The sequence below is a fragment of the Sapajus apella genome, unplaced genomic scaffold, assembly GCF_009761245.1.
Source record: "Sapajus apella isolate SASKATOON/1434 unplaced genomic scaffold, GSC_monkey_1.0 scaffold94, whole genome shotgun sequence".
Classification (NCBI taxonomy): Eukaryota; Metazoa; Chordata; class Mammalia; order Primates; family Cebidae; genus Sapajus; species Sapajus apella.
In genome coordinates, this window is record NW_022437034.1 from 7,211,161 (window position 1) to 7,228,481 (window position 17,321).

At 45.4% G+C, this 17,321-nt stretch overlaps 1 protein-coding gene across 5 annotated transcripts in view; it reads left to right on the forward strand.

Annotated features, from left to right (window-relative positions):
* The window catches only part of LRMDA (leucine rich melanocyte differentiation associated), a 1,109,623-nt gene that overhangs the window by 611,866 nt on the left and 480,436 nt on the right, over positions 1–17,321 (forward strand). For 4 of the 5 annotated variants that reach the window (XM_032256149.1, XM_032256153.1, XM_032256152.1 and 1 more), the window contains exon 5: positions 6,971–7,088. In XM_032256149.1, coding sequence (XP_032112040.1) covers positions 6,971–7,088 — 118 coding nt within the window. Of the gene's footprint in view, positions 1–6,970; positions 7,089–13,629; positions 16,714–17,321 lie in introns of those variants that run through there. The other variant, XM_032256154.1, reaches the window with a different exon arrangement.

A 17,321-nucleotide genomic window follows, 5' to 3' on the forward strand; every position in this document is an offset into this window, starting at 1 on the left:
TGGTTATAGAAGGAAATTGGAATAACAAGAAAGGACGATATGGATGTATTTATTATGAGTCAGCTTTGGGCCACGTAGAATTCAAGCTAGGTAACATTCGGAGAAAGCTTAGACATCATTCGGCCCCTCCCCTTCACTGCATGGATAGAGAAACTGAGGCTCAGAAAGGCAGCAGAGACTGAACCAAGATCACCGAGCAAGATACCCTCAGAGTCTGGCCTCTTTCCTGCCCTATGAGTCCCCAGGCTTTTTGTTACAAAAATCTCGCCTCTTTTTATTTTTACCCCTAATACTTTAAAAGCTTTGGTCTCTCAAATAAGCTGCGTGTAAGACATTGCTATCTTTATTATTATTGTTAGACAGATACATTCAGCTGTCTATGAGGGTTTCTGCTCAGCACGAGGTAACCAGTGTTGCTAAATGAGTTAATGTAATCTAGTCAGCAGTGAGGAAGCATGATGTTTTGTTGGCAGACTTATCTATCCCGTTAAGCTTTGTGAAAGATTGAGAATGGCTCACAAATCACCCATGGCTGCTTTAAGGAGTCCCAGGCAGGGCATCAGTAGCTTGTACCATGTCTCCCTGCCTCCAAAGGATGGAAGCAAAAAGGCAGCAAGAAATAATGCAAAAAAGCATAGAATGCCATGAACGGCAGAAAATGTTAAAAACGAAACAAAACTCCAACGACCCCATGCCCAGTTCCCTCAAGAACTGAAAACTTGGTATTTCTTGAATAGAGTCTCAGAGAAAAAAACATGGCAGCCAACCCCGTTTGCAGACCATGGAGGCCCATCTGAGCTTTTCCGAGGTTGCACAGTGTTCCTGGGGAGCAGCCATTGTCCCGGGGATAACAGTTACAGGCAGGAGGAAAGAACATCCTCCTCTTTCTTTGAGATCTGGATGAAAAATTCCAGTGTCGGGACTAGAGCAGAGAAAATTGATTTTGGAGCGAAAGAAAGAAAGTCTTTCTCCTGTTCCTTTTCTCCTCCTAGGGGTTTTACCTGTCTCCTTAGAGGAGTCCTTTAAGCAAATGGAACATTCTATGTGAAAAGAAAGAGGACCTGAAAAGCTGGATGTGCTGTTCTCTCAGTTTTCAGAAACCTGTTTCCAGACAGAGACAAATGGATCTTTAAGCACCTTCCCAGGATCCCTGCCCTCCTCTTGATAACCCCACCTCTGTATCTCAGCCAAGAGGGCCTCTGACTCTAACCATCCCCCCCCCACTCACCACCCCCCAGCCCTGGGGGCTTTCCCTCAGCCACCTTGAGAAGGTCAGAAAAATTGGAGTTGCCCTCTGGAGCTAGGGACGTGAGACTTAGAACTTAGACGGATCTCTTTTCATTAAGCAGTACCCTGGCTTAACAAGCAGTTTTATAAATCTGAAGCTGTCTCCGGGTGTCGCAGGATTTATAGACGGGGGTTTCTGCCATAAAGTGGTTTATGATGGCTGCCTTCTGTGTTATTAGTAGCTGTCTCTTCCTTCAACCATTGCTGTTTGATAATAGCCTTAAAACACCCAGAATTACTTACCTGCAAGCCCCATTCCCGATAGCCCCTGTTGACAGTCTGAATAAGTTTAGTGCCCTTTTGTTGTACTTTACCTTCAAAACAAACTGATTGAACCATCAATAGCTCGTGGAAGCTGACAGAGGGATGTCATCTGGACTAGCCCTTGTGATTGCAGGTTATCTGGGGGAGTTAACCTTCCCGCATTGTTAACTGAAATGTTTTATGTACTATGCAACTTTAGGATATGGCTGTGATAACCCCAGTAACTAAGTAATACATCACAGTAAAGATATTTTGGTGCAACAAATAACCCAGGATTAAATTTACAAGGGTTGAATTGATATTGTAAAAGCCTTCATTCTGTGGCTTCGGGAATCCTCTCTTGTATTTTTATGGCAAACTTGTATTACACTCAGGATTGAAGCTGTGCCTTTTGACACCCTGACATGACCTAGAACAAAGGGAAATAGATCTCCCAGGACCACGAAGGGACAGGCAGGCAGGAAGCCCACTGACTTATTACTTGGCAATAATGTTTGGAGCCACATCCAAGCCACCAAGGGGCAGGAAGATCTGGCAGAGGTGGCCACTGGCTGGGCTTTGTGTACTGCAAGCATTGGGGCAGGGCAACCCGTAGCAGAACTGGAAGGAGACTTTTTGCTGCCTCACCCGCCTCCTTATTATTTCAAAGCTACTATTCTTCATGGTGTTATTTTCACGAGGACATTTGCTCTCAGCAGAACCAGCAGCAGCAGCATCACTTGGGGACATATTAGAAATGTAAATTTCAGGCCCAGTTCCAGCAATACTGAATCAGAAACTGTTGTGATGGGGCCCTGCCATCTGTGTGTTGGGAAGTCTCCAGGGCACACTGATGCCCACTGAAGTTTGGGAACCACTGTGCAAGAACGGAAGCTCACTGAGAGCACAGACCTTCCGGATTGCTCATCTCCTCATCTTGGCACCTGACCCAGGTCCTGACAGGTGGTAGCTGTTCCGTAATTATTTGTTGAATGAGTGAATGTATAAGTCAGTAAATGAAAGAAGACATCTCTTTGGGAGGAACTTTGGACCCTGGGCTGAATCTCAGATGGAACTCTTTGGAACAAGCCCTCCTAGTGTCCCTCAAACCTCTCCAAGCAGCAGCCACTTGGAAACCCAGGCTGGCCCCTGGGATGGGTGTCAAGTCATTCTTCATTTCAGGGGTTGACTGGCAGCCTGTGTCATAGGCTGTCTCTTTGATTGTATAAGAAGAGTGATCTGAAAACAGCAGCTCTTTGTCATCTAAAATTTTTAACTAGCTTAAAAGCCAGCACCTCTCTCTTTCTCCTTTGATTTCAGGGCTGTGATCCAAAGTGAGGCAAAATGACAATGTGCGGTCTGTTGTCATCCTGGTTCCTGCCAGCCCCGTGAAGGCATCTTTCACTCCATCGTTAAACATTGGCTGATTTTCTAATACCGATGTTTTCTTCCCCTGAATATTCATCTTTTCCCACCCTACACTTAGTGGGTGTCTTTACTCCCTGCGCGTCACTCCTGACATATTGTTTCTGTCTGTACATGTCTGTATTTGAAAGAGTCTGTTGTCATCAAGACTTTTCTGCTACAAGCAAAAGTCGGAAGTTTTCTCTGACATTGACTGAGGCCGGTGGGAGCTCTACTGGAGGATAGAAAAGATATTTGGTGGTGGCTCACCCCTGTAATCCCAGTGGGCAGATCACTTGAGGTCAGGAGTTTGAGATCAGCCTGGCCAACATGGTGAAACCCTGTCTCTACTAAAAACACACAAATTAGCTGGATGTGGTGGTGCACACCTGTAGTCCCAGTGACTCGGGAGGCTGAGACGGGAATTGCTTGAACCTGGGAGGCAGTGGTTGCAGTGAGTAGAGATCATGCCGCTGCTCTGCAGCCTGGGCAACAGAGCAAGACTCCATCTCAAAAAAAAAAAAAAAAAAGAAAAGAAAAGGTATTTATGCATTTGTGGCACTTTCTTGAGGTTGGGTGAGGCTAGCTGGTATTTGGAGAGGGAAGGGAGAGCCCAGGGTAGGAAAGAAAGCCATAGATTGAGGCCAGGGAGGAAGCAGGAAGTAGCTAGAGTCAAATTTCAGAACATCAGGCATGGGGTAGACATTTCTGAAGGAGGAAAAGAATTTCATAGTATTTTGACTTTAACAATGAGCCCTATGAAGGTTATTCCTGCAGACCTCTACACTATTTTTTCTGGCTTTGCAGTGGTCAGCTAAGCTTTTTATCTGGATAAGCATATGCAGGCCACTTGGTGATAACGTCACCAGATCCTTGGGGTGTCACTTCATCAGCTGGAAAGCTCTGTGGCTAGTGGTGCCTTTGCCTGAGTTTTGCTTGGGCCCGCTGGGCTTGTTCCGCCTACTGGCAGGCTGCACGTGACTCATGTTGCAGGTCCAGATCCCATGCCTACCAAGGGTAAGCCAGGTGTGGGGCAGTGAAGGGTACATGAGGGAGCAAGCATGGGGTCCGGCCACTGCACACAGCCAGGCATGTCAGCAGTGGTGGCTGGACAACTCTAGGCACCGGCATGGGCACCGGGTCCCTGTGAGGCTGCACCTGGACCAGGCATACCACAAGTGGCTTCCACTGCAGGTCCTGGGCAACATAGTAGCATCTGGTAGCTTGGAGATGCCAGGAACCACAAAGCCCCAAAGAGGGTGTCACAACCCTGGCTTGGGGAGCTATTAGGTCTGGGCTTCCCAAAGGGCTGTGACTCTTCTCTCCTTCTCATTACCTGCAATGTGGTGAGCAGGGGGATGTGTTTCAGCCCTGTTTGTGTTATAGCTCTGTCAGTCCTGCCATTTGGTGGGTCCCAAGTTCTTGTCCCAGATCCGGGAATAATGAAGGACGCACACAACTGGAGGGTAAGCAAGGCGAAGAGGTACTTTATTGAGCAACAGTACGGCTCTCAGGACAACTAAAGTGGGTAGCTCCTTTCCGCAGGCAGGTCATCTCAGTGTCTGTGCAGCCCTCCGCAGAGAGGAGACCCAGAGTGGGTAGCTCCTTTCCACAGGCAGGTTGTTCCATCATCTGCCCAAGTCTGGCTAAATTTCGGGTTTTTATGGGCTTCAGAGGAATGGAAGTGTATGCTGATTGGTCCATGGGTGGCCATGGGCAGGCCCAGAAAAAGTACCATATGTTTTTAGTCCAGTTTGTGAAACTGGCAGCCCAGACCCTGTGCTTTAGGCCATCCCTGGCTTGATGGTGGAGCTTCACTGGGGACACACCCCTTTCCACTCAGGAGCCCATCTGACTCCTGCTGCCAGCCATCAACCTGCTGTCCACAGTGCCTATGGTGCCCAGGCTGTTTGTGTCAACAGATGCCTGCAGGCCCATACAGAGCTGTCCTTAGCTGCCCCTTGGCCTTCCTTCTGTGCTTGTCAGTACCCAAAGTCCAGAGGGGGCTGAGGTGACAGGTGGCTGGCATTTCAGTACTGCCCCGAGTATGTACACACCCAGTCACATGGTGACAGTGACTAGGCTTGGCCACAACTTTGCTCTGAAATTGGAGTGGGTGTTGGGAATGGGGAGAGGCCAGGCAGCAGGAGCAGGCACTTCTAAGCCTGCCAGGGGAGGGGGCTTCCCAAGCCCCCTAGAGCACAGGGATGCCTGGGTCTGCAGCTGGGCAGCTGCAGTTGTACCCTGGAGCAGGGGCTCTTGCCCCACCAACTCAGGAGGGCGTGGGGCTCCTACCTGTTCCTGGCTCCTGCCAGCTCTGAGCAAGAAGCCCCTACTGAAGCGGTGTATTTGCAGCAATTGCTCCAGATGGGCTGCTACTGCCACCAGAAATGAGACCACCTTACGAATGTGGAAGGTGGTCTTGGGAACTCAAGGCTCCAGTAAGGAGGGAGGCACACTGTTCCAAGTAATATCCTTATTGAGGAATAGCTAGGTGCTTGGGATTGCCTTGGGGTGTGGTTCCTTGATGCCCACTTGAGAGTTCCTGTTTCTCCTTTTCCACTGAGTTTTCCGTCTGTAGACCCCTTTCTCTGTGCTCCAGTAACCACTCTGTGGAAAACCTCAACCTTGGCACTTAGCTATGCCGATTCCTAAGTTCTCCATGTGAGTGTAGAATTGCTGTTACACTGAGAACACCTTTGAGAGCAGGAAGCATGTTGTAGTCACCTCTGTATCCCTAAGGCCTGGCACATAGATCGAGAAATATTTGTGCAACTGAAATAAACTGGTATGTTATTGACTCCATTCTAATGCCAGTTTTCAGGAGGTGGTGAGAGAGAGCAAAGAAATTAGCCCCTGCCTTCAAGAAGCTTACAGTTTAGGTAAGGACATTAATGAACACCAAGAAAACAATTAGAAAACAACAAAATGTTAGACTGTAAGGTGCCGATAGCATATTCTAGTAATCCTGAGAAGGGAGAAAGCAATGTGGGATGGAGGTGTACAAAACACCTTCATAGGAGATGAGGCTTGGAGGCTGGGTATGGGGAGGAAATGACACATTCCCTTGGAGATAATCCATTACTCTTGACACTGGGTACTCACCTGTTCCTGCTAAGCAGAATAGGGTGGAAACAATTAGCTCGTTTGATTGGTGGGCTATGGAACTTGACGGAAAGCATCTTGGTTAGTGACTGTCCTTGACAAGGGAGAAGTATACACACATGTCCATACCTGTTACATATTTGTTTGTACATTGATATAACTATACCCTGGCCAAGTGGTTATCCTTGTCAACTCCAAATACACCTATTTGAGGACAGTTAATTACACCAGCAGCCATTGGCTTATTTCTGGACTCCATACGTATGCCAAGAAGTTTTTCCCGGGAAATGAAGAGTACCTAGCATTTGTTGGGACATTAATATCTCCTAGAAATTAACTCCCCCTATTTCTCCTTGATAATCTTCATAGATTAGCAAGTGTGGAGATAAGCACATGAATTATCAAGGGATGATGAGAAAAAAGCTCTTAAGACCCCTGCCTGATTCCTCAAGGAAGCATTTCTCAGCTACATGTGTTCTTCACTTCTAACCCACAGTCATCCATGTCATTACTGTCTATGATACAGATGACCCATAGGAATGACAGCGATGTAAAGGGCACAATCAATTTATAGGTTGATTTTACTGAGAACTTCTATATAGCAAAGCTAAGTGTGTTTTCCAGACTGGAAAGAAGGGAATACATTGATAGGGTGCTACTGGCTAACCCACATGTATGTGTTTACCTTTGAGCCAAGTGTACCCTTAGTGTGTGCTTCTAATGTATAGTTGTACATCTGTGTAAGACAGAAGCATTCTGACTTCTCCAAGGAGCAATTGTTCGTTCTTTGTGAAAGAAGAGAGGATGAGCTGCCAAGGTCTAAGCTCCGGAAGATCAGATGGTGTGGGTTCTTGAAGATCAGACAAGCTGTCCGGGTCTCTCAGGCTGCCATTCAAACCTTTCCGAGTTGTCTCTGACTCTTGTCTTCCAGATGCTTTGTTCTGTACAAGCTGCCCAACTTGAAATTTCTGGATGCCCGGAAAGTAACCAGACAAGAACGAGAGGAGGCGTTGGTCAGAGGAGCCTTCATGAAGGTGGTGAAGCCCAAGGTAAGCTGCCTACTCCCTGTTCTTCACAAGGGATTTAGATCTCATGGTAGTACTTATGCTCCAGGGCATGGAGAATGTCCTCTGAATGTTTAGAATGCAGTTGAGATCTCACATGAAGGGGCCATCCATGGATACATTGTTGGTCAAACATGAAATAGGATTAAGTTCCAATCGGATCTTCCTGTTTTACCAATAAAGCAGCACTATGCATAGCCCAATGGTGAAGTTCTGCAGGGGATTGCAGATCTCCTTCTTGGAAATATTCCCTAAGTGGGGCATCTGCAGGTTTGCAGCTGAGAAAGGAGAAAGAGGAAAGCATTGGGTATGGGTGGGCTTCTGGGGTGGGTGGGATTCTTCTAGTATTTCAGAAGGGGCCTTGCTTTTTTACTGCCAAAGGGATGCTAGGGAAGAGTGATTTTCTTCCATCACAGGCAAGGGCTCCACAGCTCTCTGAGATATTGTTAGTGTGGAAGGTGATGTTTTCTGACAATGTGTCCCTAGGCTGGCATATGCCCTCCACATGTATCTCTCCAGAGCTGATTAGAATGGTGTTTACTGACCTTTCCTTTACCAGCTGAGCCTGTAAGTGAATTTGGTGTCATCCTAATAGCAGCTCTGATGAGGCAGTGGAGATTTGGCTTGGGGTCTGGATTCAGACACAAGGAGATTTTTTAAGGACAAGGATGACTGTCTCTTTGGGAGGAGTTGGGAGTCCTTCAGTGAAGCCATAGGCTGGGGAATGAACTCAATGACCCCTGATGACCTCCTTGGAGAACCGTCATCGCCTTGAGGCTCTGTGGAGCTGTGCAGTCACCTCCCATGAGATTGCAGCTTGTGTGTTGAAAACGCTGGTACTGATATCCTAGAGGTCTAGTTTATCCTCAACTATTGACTTGCAGCACTCTGCACGTGCATTGCAAGTGATTAAGGGTGGTGGGGAGGGAGGAGAAAAAACAAAAACAGAACAGAACAATGAAACATCTTCCATCAGGTGGCTCTGCTGGCAGCAGACCTCAGGTCACTTACTTTCCCTGAATCCATGAGGTACAACTCATTTCCCATTATGCTGAATAAAATTGCTAGCAGTTGTGGAAATATATGATATGGAGGGTATAATACTGGCAGATAAATGTATTGTTACCTCCTTCAGCATGTGGGAGATTAACTGAGTGATTCATTTCATAGCTATTAAAGTGTTAACTGTTCTCCCTATCGAGGCACAGGCTTGATGTACTGCACACGATTGCCTTCAGTTTTTCCAGCTTTTGTAATTTTTCCAAATGAGATAATTTATTTCTTGGCTTTCTTTTTATTTGTTTTTGGGGAAAACAGTCCAGAGATGGCCAAACAGCAAAAGTACAACAAATGCACTCTATAATATCCTGGGTTATTAGAAACAACCTGCCCACGCATCTCACCTTCTTAGATACATCTGTATAGATGTGTATACCTGTGTGCAGAGTGGATCAGTATTTCTCCAGTGCTCATTGCCTTTGATGTGGGAAGCTCTACCTTGTCACTCAAAATCTGAAGGGGTAATAAAGGTGGCGCCCACCATATCTGAATGGGGCACTCAGTGTATGCCCCCCATTGTTCTAAGGCTCTTGGTGCACAGTTCTGCAAGTATTCACATCACCCTCTACAGTAGAAGGAAGGGGTCATTGGCTCACTTTATGGATGAGGGAACTCAGGCCTGGAGAACTTAACTGGGCTGCCACAGGTCACCTGGCTAGTAATTGTGGAGCTTGAGGTCTACCTTGCGTCTGACCACTGGGCCCACACTCCTTTCTCTTTGCTTTCTTACACCTGGAGCAGTGAGCTAAATATTTACCCTGTGGATCTCTTTGTTCAAGCAAAACCTCCTGAGGTCTAAATGAAGAAAAGGAGTGAGACCAGGACTATTCTGTTGAATAGAGATTGGGGGTGAATCGAAATCCTTCCTTGCTTCTGAAAGCGTCTGAGACTGGCTCCTTAAAATCCAGCATTAGCTATTTCTGAGTCATTAGCAACATCAGCAGAAATGCTCTTCAGAGTTTCCAATTAGTTTCTAATCAATTCTAGAATTAGTTCATGTTTGTATGATTGACTCCAATATCCTTACTAACTGCATTAAGCTTTAAAAAGCCTGTTAAGAGTGTAAATTAGTTCAACCATTGTAGAAAGCACTATGGCAATTCCTCAAAGAGCTAAAAACAGAACTACTATTTGACCTAGCAATCCCATTCCTGGGTATATACTCAAAGGAATATAAATTGTTCTATCATAAAGACACATACACGTGGATATTCAGAGCAGGACTATTCACAATAGCAAAGACAGGGAATCAACCTAAATGCCCATCTGTGACAGACTGGATAAAGAAAATGTGATACATATACACCATGGAATACTATGCAGCCATAAAAAAGAATGAGATCATGTCCTTTGCAGGAACATGGATGGAGCTGGAGGCCATTATTCTTAGCAAACTAACGCAGGAACAGAAAACCAAATACCATATGTTCCTCACTTATAAGTGAGAGCTAAATGATGAGAACTCATGAGCACAAAGAAGGGAACAACAGACATGGGGGCCTACTTGAGGGTGAAGGTTGGGAGGAGGGAGAGGAGCAGAAAAAATAACTATTGAGTACTAGGTTTGGTACTTGGGTGATGAAATAATCTGTACGACAAATCCCCATGACACAAGTTTACCTATATAACCAACCTGCATTTTTACCCCCAACCTAAAACAAAAGTTAAAAAATATATACCTGCTAATTATTTGAGGAGAGAGACAAAAGCACATAAATGATGGGGATCTTGGTTCTTCCTGTAGTCACATGATTTCCTTACCAGAGGACTTAGAAATCACATAGTCTGTGCTCCCATTTCGTGGATGAGGGTACTTGGAGAAGGTACAATTTCCTGAGGCTCCATGGAATTGGGACCAGAACCACCAGGGGTCTGGGCTTCCAGTTAGGTGTTCAATTTATGCCATGATTCTTCGAGTGCTCAGGATGATTCTTCTGTGTTCTTGATTTTATCTAGAACTGGATGCCTACATTGAATGGCAGGCACTTCCCTTTCGTCTGTTATTTTCAGAGATATGCAGCGGTACTTTTCTTGTAGAAAGAAAAAGGCTAAATGAGCTCCTTTCTGAATTACTAAATTGGCATTAAAAAGGCTGGTTCTCACCTGTTCACTATGTATACAGACATATGTTTGTTCCCATGCAGGTGTGTATACCCGCTTCTGTGTCTGTGTATATATACATATGCATGTTCTGGGAGGTATGTGTACACCAGAGTCAGCTTCTAAGTGGTGAGTGATTTCCTTTCCATGTGTTGCTGCTGCTGTGCTGAGCACACTCAGGGAAGACCTATTTTTCATGATGGAATCAGAATCTCAAGCTGGCTTCTGTCCTTTCCAGGGGAGCCAAGGCCTGTTGTGCTTATACAGCAGAATGCGCTGATGGATGATCAAGGCAGCCGTGATTTGGGGAGCTGTTTTCATTTTATTCCTGACATAAAGTATTTGGGAGAATGGAAAATGCCTCTCCAATCACAGCCCTTGCCTTGGAGGTAGGGAACGGGCAGTCTGGGTGTTCTCGGCTGACGCAAATGCAGAACCATCTAGGAGGTGATAAAGGCCCGATGTCGCAGAGGCCTGATCGGGTACCTGACAGGCGCTGGCGCTTGAGTGCAAGTCCTCACTCACTTTCTCCCATCATGACACATTTCTCCTCTGTTGCTACCTTTTGGCTTTTGTTGTTTCAAAACTGCCTTCTGTCTGAGCTCTGACTGTTGTACAGAAAGATGCTGTCATTCATTAGGAAGTGATAGCTGATGCTACAATGGATGCTTCTAGACTCTCTCTCTCTCTCTCTGTGTGTGTGTGTGTGTGTGTGTGTGTGTGTGTGTGTGTGTGTGATTAGTTGATGGACCTGCAACAGCTAGGTTTTGTCATTTCCCCAAATTAAAATATATAAAAATATATATATATAAATTTATCAAATATTGGCCATTGAATCATGCCATCCTTAATACAGAGAACACCACACTGGATACAGAGAAGATTCAGGTCCCCAAAGAAAGAGTTCTCTAGTAACCAGACTGTGGACCCCCTCACTGCACTGGGAAACACAGATCAAAGGGGTGCAGAGGACTGTCCAAGAGGACGAGTGTGGTGGGCTCGCCAGCCCTGCACATCAGAGAGACAGCTCAAAAATCCGACAGTCAGAATTGCTTAATTATGTCCTGGCTTTGTAATTATTCATCCCTGTTCTGGCAAAGAGCACAGTTGTCATTTCTTTGACATAATTATTTAAAGCTGAGCCCTCTTGTTTACAGGCATGTGTACAAAGTTGGCTACCGACTGTTTAATCTTCAGAACCTTAAAGAAGCCTGGGGAGGGCGGCTGAGAATCACAGCCAACATTAGAAAGCGCTTTGACGCTTGGGTTTTGCTTGCATTGGTGTCCATCCTCTCATGGGCCAGATGTGGTAATAACCATGTTTGTGACTAGTGAGGTATCCTTGAAGACATGTCACTTGTTTCTTTATGTGGGCACAATGGATTTTCCCATCGTGTAGTTTGTGTATTTGTGAAGTTCGTTGTAGCTTGTATATTTGTGTGTGTGTGTACCTTTGGATATTTGAGAGGGTGGGCTATTGTGTGTGTGTGTGTGTGTGTGTGTGTGTGTGTGTTAGAGAGAAGGAAGGAGAGGGAGGGAGATGCCCTGTGTTGAAGAAATAAACTTTGGGATACATGAACTTCAGAAGTCTTTCTTATTCTTTTCCCCTAAACTGAAAATTGGAAACTATTTGGGTCTGAGGATCACCTGCTTCCACGGGTACCCTGGGTATTCATGGGAGCAGGTGATCCTCAGACCCAAATACACAGTCCTGCCCTTAACACTTGGAGTTAGGTCCTAAGTTCCCTGGATACCTTTAGTTTCTTCCATCTTTGTCTGTATTTTTGGATTTCCATGTGAAAGGCTCCCTAGGATAAAGACAGGGAATGATTCACATGGAAGCTGGCTTCTTGTTGGGTTGAGGAAGCTGCTCGCCCCTGGGGTGCCAGGTCCATGAGGGCAGGAACCTTGTGTTTTGTTTATTTCTGTATCTCTAGTACCTAGTCTATAGCAGATGCTCAGTCAATACTCATCAAAGGAATAAACCATGAACAGTAGAACATATTGGAAGATCCATCATGAAAGGGTTGTACGTGTTCTAATTACTTCAGTCAACAAAGTTACCTGAAAAGGCAGGAAAGAAACCGTTGCCTTTATACAGTGTGATAATTGCAACCTGTACACTGGCAGAAAAGACAGATTCCAGGCATCGTATTTGTTTTTCTGAAGGATTTTCCTGGGTTATTTATGATGGGAAAACCCACCGCCGCCACAATCCCCATGCCTTGGCTTTTCCATTGGGTAGCATTTCAGGGGGAAGCAAGGGTGTGATCTGAAGCTGTATGCTCCCCATCACTCAGTATGGTACTGAAGTCCTCCTTCCCGTTGAACCCACCTGCTCATATTAGGGCTTTTAGGAAGTAAGTAGCTTTTCTCATGAAACATGTTGGGGTACCCACAAGTCTGTGTGTAGTTAAAATGAAATTTTCCTTGTCTTTGCTGCTATTGTATTTTTTGTCTATACCTAAAGGAGCACTAGTTTAGCACCTAGTTGCTTTGCTGCACTTAATTGCTTTGCATGGCTAGTCTAGTTCTTTACTAGGTGCTACCTTGTTATAAACTACACTGGGTATGTCTTTGATATCGTCTGTTACTCCTATGCAGCCAAATTGCAAATGCTTAAAAGGGTATCAGAAACTACTTCTAGGTTTATTACAATTACTGTCCTTTATTCAATATTTTCAAGAATATATATTTTATAGAGAGCCAGGACATACCTGTAAATAAATACTATAAATCACAAGTACATTCAGTTCAACAGGCAATCAACCAATGTATTTTGAAAGTTCTTCACAGTGCTAAACATTAAAAAAAAATTAGAAATATTGGTTGATTTTCTGGATATTTCCAACTACCTGAATGTGCTCATGTTTTTATGATTTTTCTTCTGTTTCATGCAGATGTTTCTTGTCTAGCGACACATTCGGATTCTATTTTCAGTTGCTTTCTAGTAAATTTTGAAGAGAGGAAAAATTTTTAATTGACTCTTTTTTTCTTTTTAGAAAATGCTTAGACGGTATGTTCAAAAACAACTTTGGGAGCCAAACATTTGTAGTTTGTTTGTTTTTTCAACCTTATTCCTCATTTCACAGTTTGCACGTTCATTTGAGGGAGAATCACTTAAGGATTTTTATTTCTCCATTTATAGCACCATGGCATCCTGTGTCTCAAGTAAATGCTTCTGGAGTATTGCTCTTTGGACACACCTCAGTAGCCTTGCATTTGGGTAGCAACCCTCTGAAATAAAAAATAGAGCACTGCAGGAAAGCCATGTCGCTGGTGTGCTGGTGAAACCCTATGGATGGAGAACCAAAATCCACAATGGAAAGAAGGAATGTGGTAGCACACCTCACAGGGGCACTCCCAGGAGTCCCGGGGGCCTTGCCAGGTGCTGAGCACATCATGGAGACTACTATCAATGAAACCCAGTACCTAGGGGATGTTGCTGTATCCCTGATGGAGCCCCTGGCTTGTATAGCACCCCAACAGCCCAGCTTCACCCTCTTCCTCCTTTTAGCCTCCTACCTGCTCACTGCTGTCCAAAGATACTTGGACAGGTATGTATCAAGAAGATCATGGAAGTAGGCAGCACTTTTTAAGGGTTGGAAATGAGATTAATAACCCTAGGATACTTTGTCCTGCCTCTGAAACCCAACAACTGGGAGAAGTGTGGTGGATTGCATTGTTTGTCTAAAACCCTTCCTTTCTCTCTGCCCTTGCCATGGCTCCCTGTCTAAGGGAGGAATACACTTCCGCATTCCATTGGCTTTGGCCTTGGCCATGTGACTCCTTGGCCAATGGGATGTGAGTGGAAGTGACAGCATGACAATTCTGGGCCAAGGCCTTACGCAGCACCATGTGTTTCCACTCACTGCTCTCACACGTCTGCCATTTGCTATGAAAACAACGCGAGAGACACACTGACCAGACCTGAACCTGACCTGAGGCCTGCAAACATTCCAGCCAACCACAGACCTCTGCATGAGAAAGAAATGCTTGTAATAAGCCACTAAGATTTGGAGCAGTAGTGTGCTGCAGAAACCTGAGTAATCTAGGCAGGCCATCCCATCCACGCACCCTACCTCTGCTGCATCCCTGGTCATTGAACCAGGGCTCTTAACCTGGACACAACTTGGAGTTTTGTGAGGTTAGTGGCAGTCGTTGGTGCCACAGCACTGACTACTGTAGGCTTTCTGAGTACTTAACTAATTAGAATATCAGGGCCAGCCTAGAGGTCGACTGGCTGCCTAGTGGCACATTATTAGATGCACGGAAACTTCCCTGATACGTGAGTTAGAAGAATGTGCATTAAGTAGTCACTGTCTACTAGCTATTGTATCAGCTGCTTAACAGCTTTATCTCTAATCTTCTCCCTAACCTTGAATCTATAAATGAAGAAACTGACAATCAGATAAATTATATATATTACCTAAAACTACAGAGCAAGCTGGAACCAGGTCCTTTTTTTCTCCCAGGTCTTCCTAGGCCCCCAAACTCATGTTCTTTTCCTTGTTTGCTTTATATTACTTCAGGAGAAAAAAGTCAAATTCAAAGCTAGTGCTCTTCCCACTGTATCGCTTACATTTCATTAACAAGGCATCCATTTATGATGGAAGGCAGGAGCAAAAGAGCAGAAAGACCAAGAGATAGAAGGCAGCCAGAAGTAACTTTGTAATTTCCAATTTTGACCCTGTGATGACTCCCCGCAACCTGTTTTGGTGAAATGCATGGGCTAGGCAAAGAACTGTAGGAGCCAGGCTGCGGAGGACTCTCTGAGTTTGGTCAGGTTTATAATTTCCCCTGAGGGTGAGGAGGAACCTTGGCAGAGTTTGAAGTGGGAAAAAAGTCTGGGCAAGCGTGTGTTTGCGTCCCTGGGTATCTGGGAGACGGAGCCTTAGAGTTCTGTGCAGAGCAGGTGCTTTGGTGATTTGGAAATCTGTGCAACAGCAGGTACTGGTCTGAGACTGCCACAGTGTTCCCAGCACCCAGCCCAGCATCAGTGCTCAGGCAGCTACAGAGGTTAGAGAGTTGTGTCTAAAGAAGCTCTGGGGTGGCAGAGATGGATCCATGTAAGACTGAGTAGTTCTGATGCTGGAACAAGGAGACAGCCAATGGCTGTCAGAGACCCACGAGTGACCCCCTTGTAGTCAGTTCACAACATTTCCAAAATGTTCTTTGACATGTTCTTACCTCAAAGCCCCTGTCCCTTATGGTGTTTGTTGTCTAGTTTTAAGGAGTAAATTTAAGGCTTCTTAACTGAGCCATAAAGAGCCCTCATTCGCATGATCCCTGGCAATGATTGAGATGGAGCCCTAGGAGCCAATTATGTCTGTAATCTGCACATTACCAGCTTGACATTTTCTTGATCCACTTTGGAAAAAGATTTTTGGCATTTTGTTTTTGCAATGTAGATTCTTTTTATCGTTATTTTTAAAAATTAAGTTTGAAAGGAAAGAGAAAAGGGAGGAGGAGAGGAAAATAAAGATGCTTTCTTAAGAAATTGGGTTCTTGGAGAGCAGAGCTAGGGTTCTGATTTAAAGTTATCCACATTTAAAAACAACGTTGCCTGGGATTCTGTGCACAGCTGCAGGGCAGGGCTGGCTGCTCTTCTTCAGCCGTGGGTGCATGGGTGAGCTTGACGAATCCTTCACACGCTTTTCTTCATCCTCCAACCCACCGCTATCAATTCTTTGCTTTGAACTTGGTGATTCTAGGCTAGTGATGAAGAAGAATGAGTTGGAAATACAGGGGCAACTTGTCTAGGAACGGGAAAAAAGGCCAGTGACTGATGTATGGGTGAAAGGAGGATCATGATAGCCTCAGCATCCCCTCGCCTCCATTGGACCAGGGCCTTGCCGTCGTCTTTCCTGAACTCTGCAGCTTAATAGATCTCTGTCTTGCTTAAAAAGTCCCTTCTGGGCCCATGGGAACATCAGACTGTAGGAGCCTAGAGACTGAACTCTCAAGCCATTATGTACTCTTGAAGGCAGGGAAACCTGCAAGATGGGGGCAGAGGGTCAACCACACAGACGTCAGGCCACTAGAGACACGTCATGAACATTGCTCTGAAGCTACCTTCAATGACGGGTGCATGCATTTACAATTCCATGGCTAAAGAAAAAGGAGAAAACACGAATGGCATGGCCCCATTTTCTACTCTGGAGTTCTGGCTGTTTCCAAACTGCTCGCTACTATAGGTAATAGCAGACAAGAAGAGCAAATTTTAAGAAGAAAATATAAAAGAAAGCTTCTGTAAGCTCAGTGGTGAGAGGAATGTTTCCAGTGCTTATCATTTACCTGATATTTTTGTTGTTCCCAAAAGCAAAGTTGTGGACAGGATAAAGTAGTAAGATAACAAAAGGGCAGCAGTCCCCGACCTTTTTGGCACCAGGGACCAGTTTTGTGGAAGACAATTATTCCGCAGACTGGGGGCAGGGGCAGGGGCAGGGGATGATTTCTGGATTTTCTAGATGAAACTGTTCCACCTCAGATCATCAGGCATTAGATTCTCATAAGAAGCCTGCAATCTAGAGCCCTCACATGCACAGTTCACAGTAGGATTTGCACTCCTATGAGAATCTAATGCCACCACTGATCTGACAGGAGGCAGAGCCCAGGCAGTAATGCTCACTCACTGTCGACTCACCTCCTGCTGTGCAGTCTGGTTCCTAACAGGCCATAGACCAGTACTGGTCTGTAGCCTAGGGGTTTGGGTGGGAGAGTCCTGCCTTAGGGTGTCCAACCTGAACAGAGTTAAAAGTCTTCACAAAGTTAGAAAGAAAAATGTGATGTTCATCTGAATGTGGCTGATACATACTTTTCAGGGTACCCTTTGGAGGAGTGTTAAACAGGTATGTCCAGGCAAGTACCAGCATGAGGTAGCACGCGAGTAATGGTACTCCCCTCCTCCATCCTGCAGACTCAGTGAGGGCCAGATGCTCACAAGAGAGGGGCTTCTCATTTCAAAAGAAATTATCTCTACCCATAGAGGCACCCTTTACCACAAATGGTTCATTGAGGAGCAAAGAGAATGTCTGTTTCCTGTTTCTCTAGAGAGCC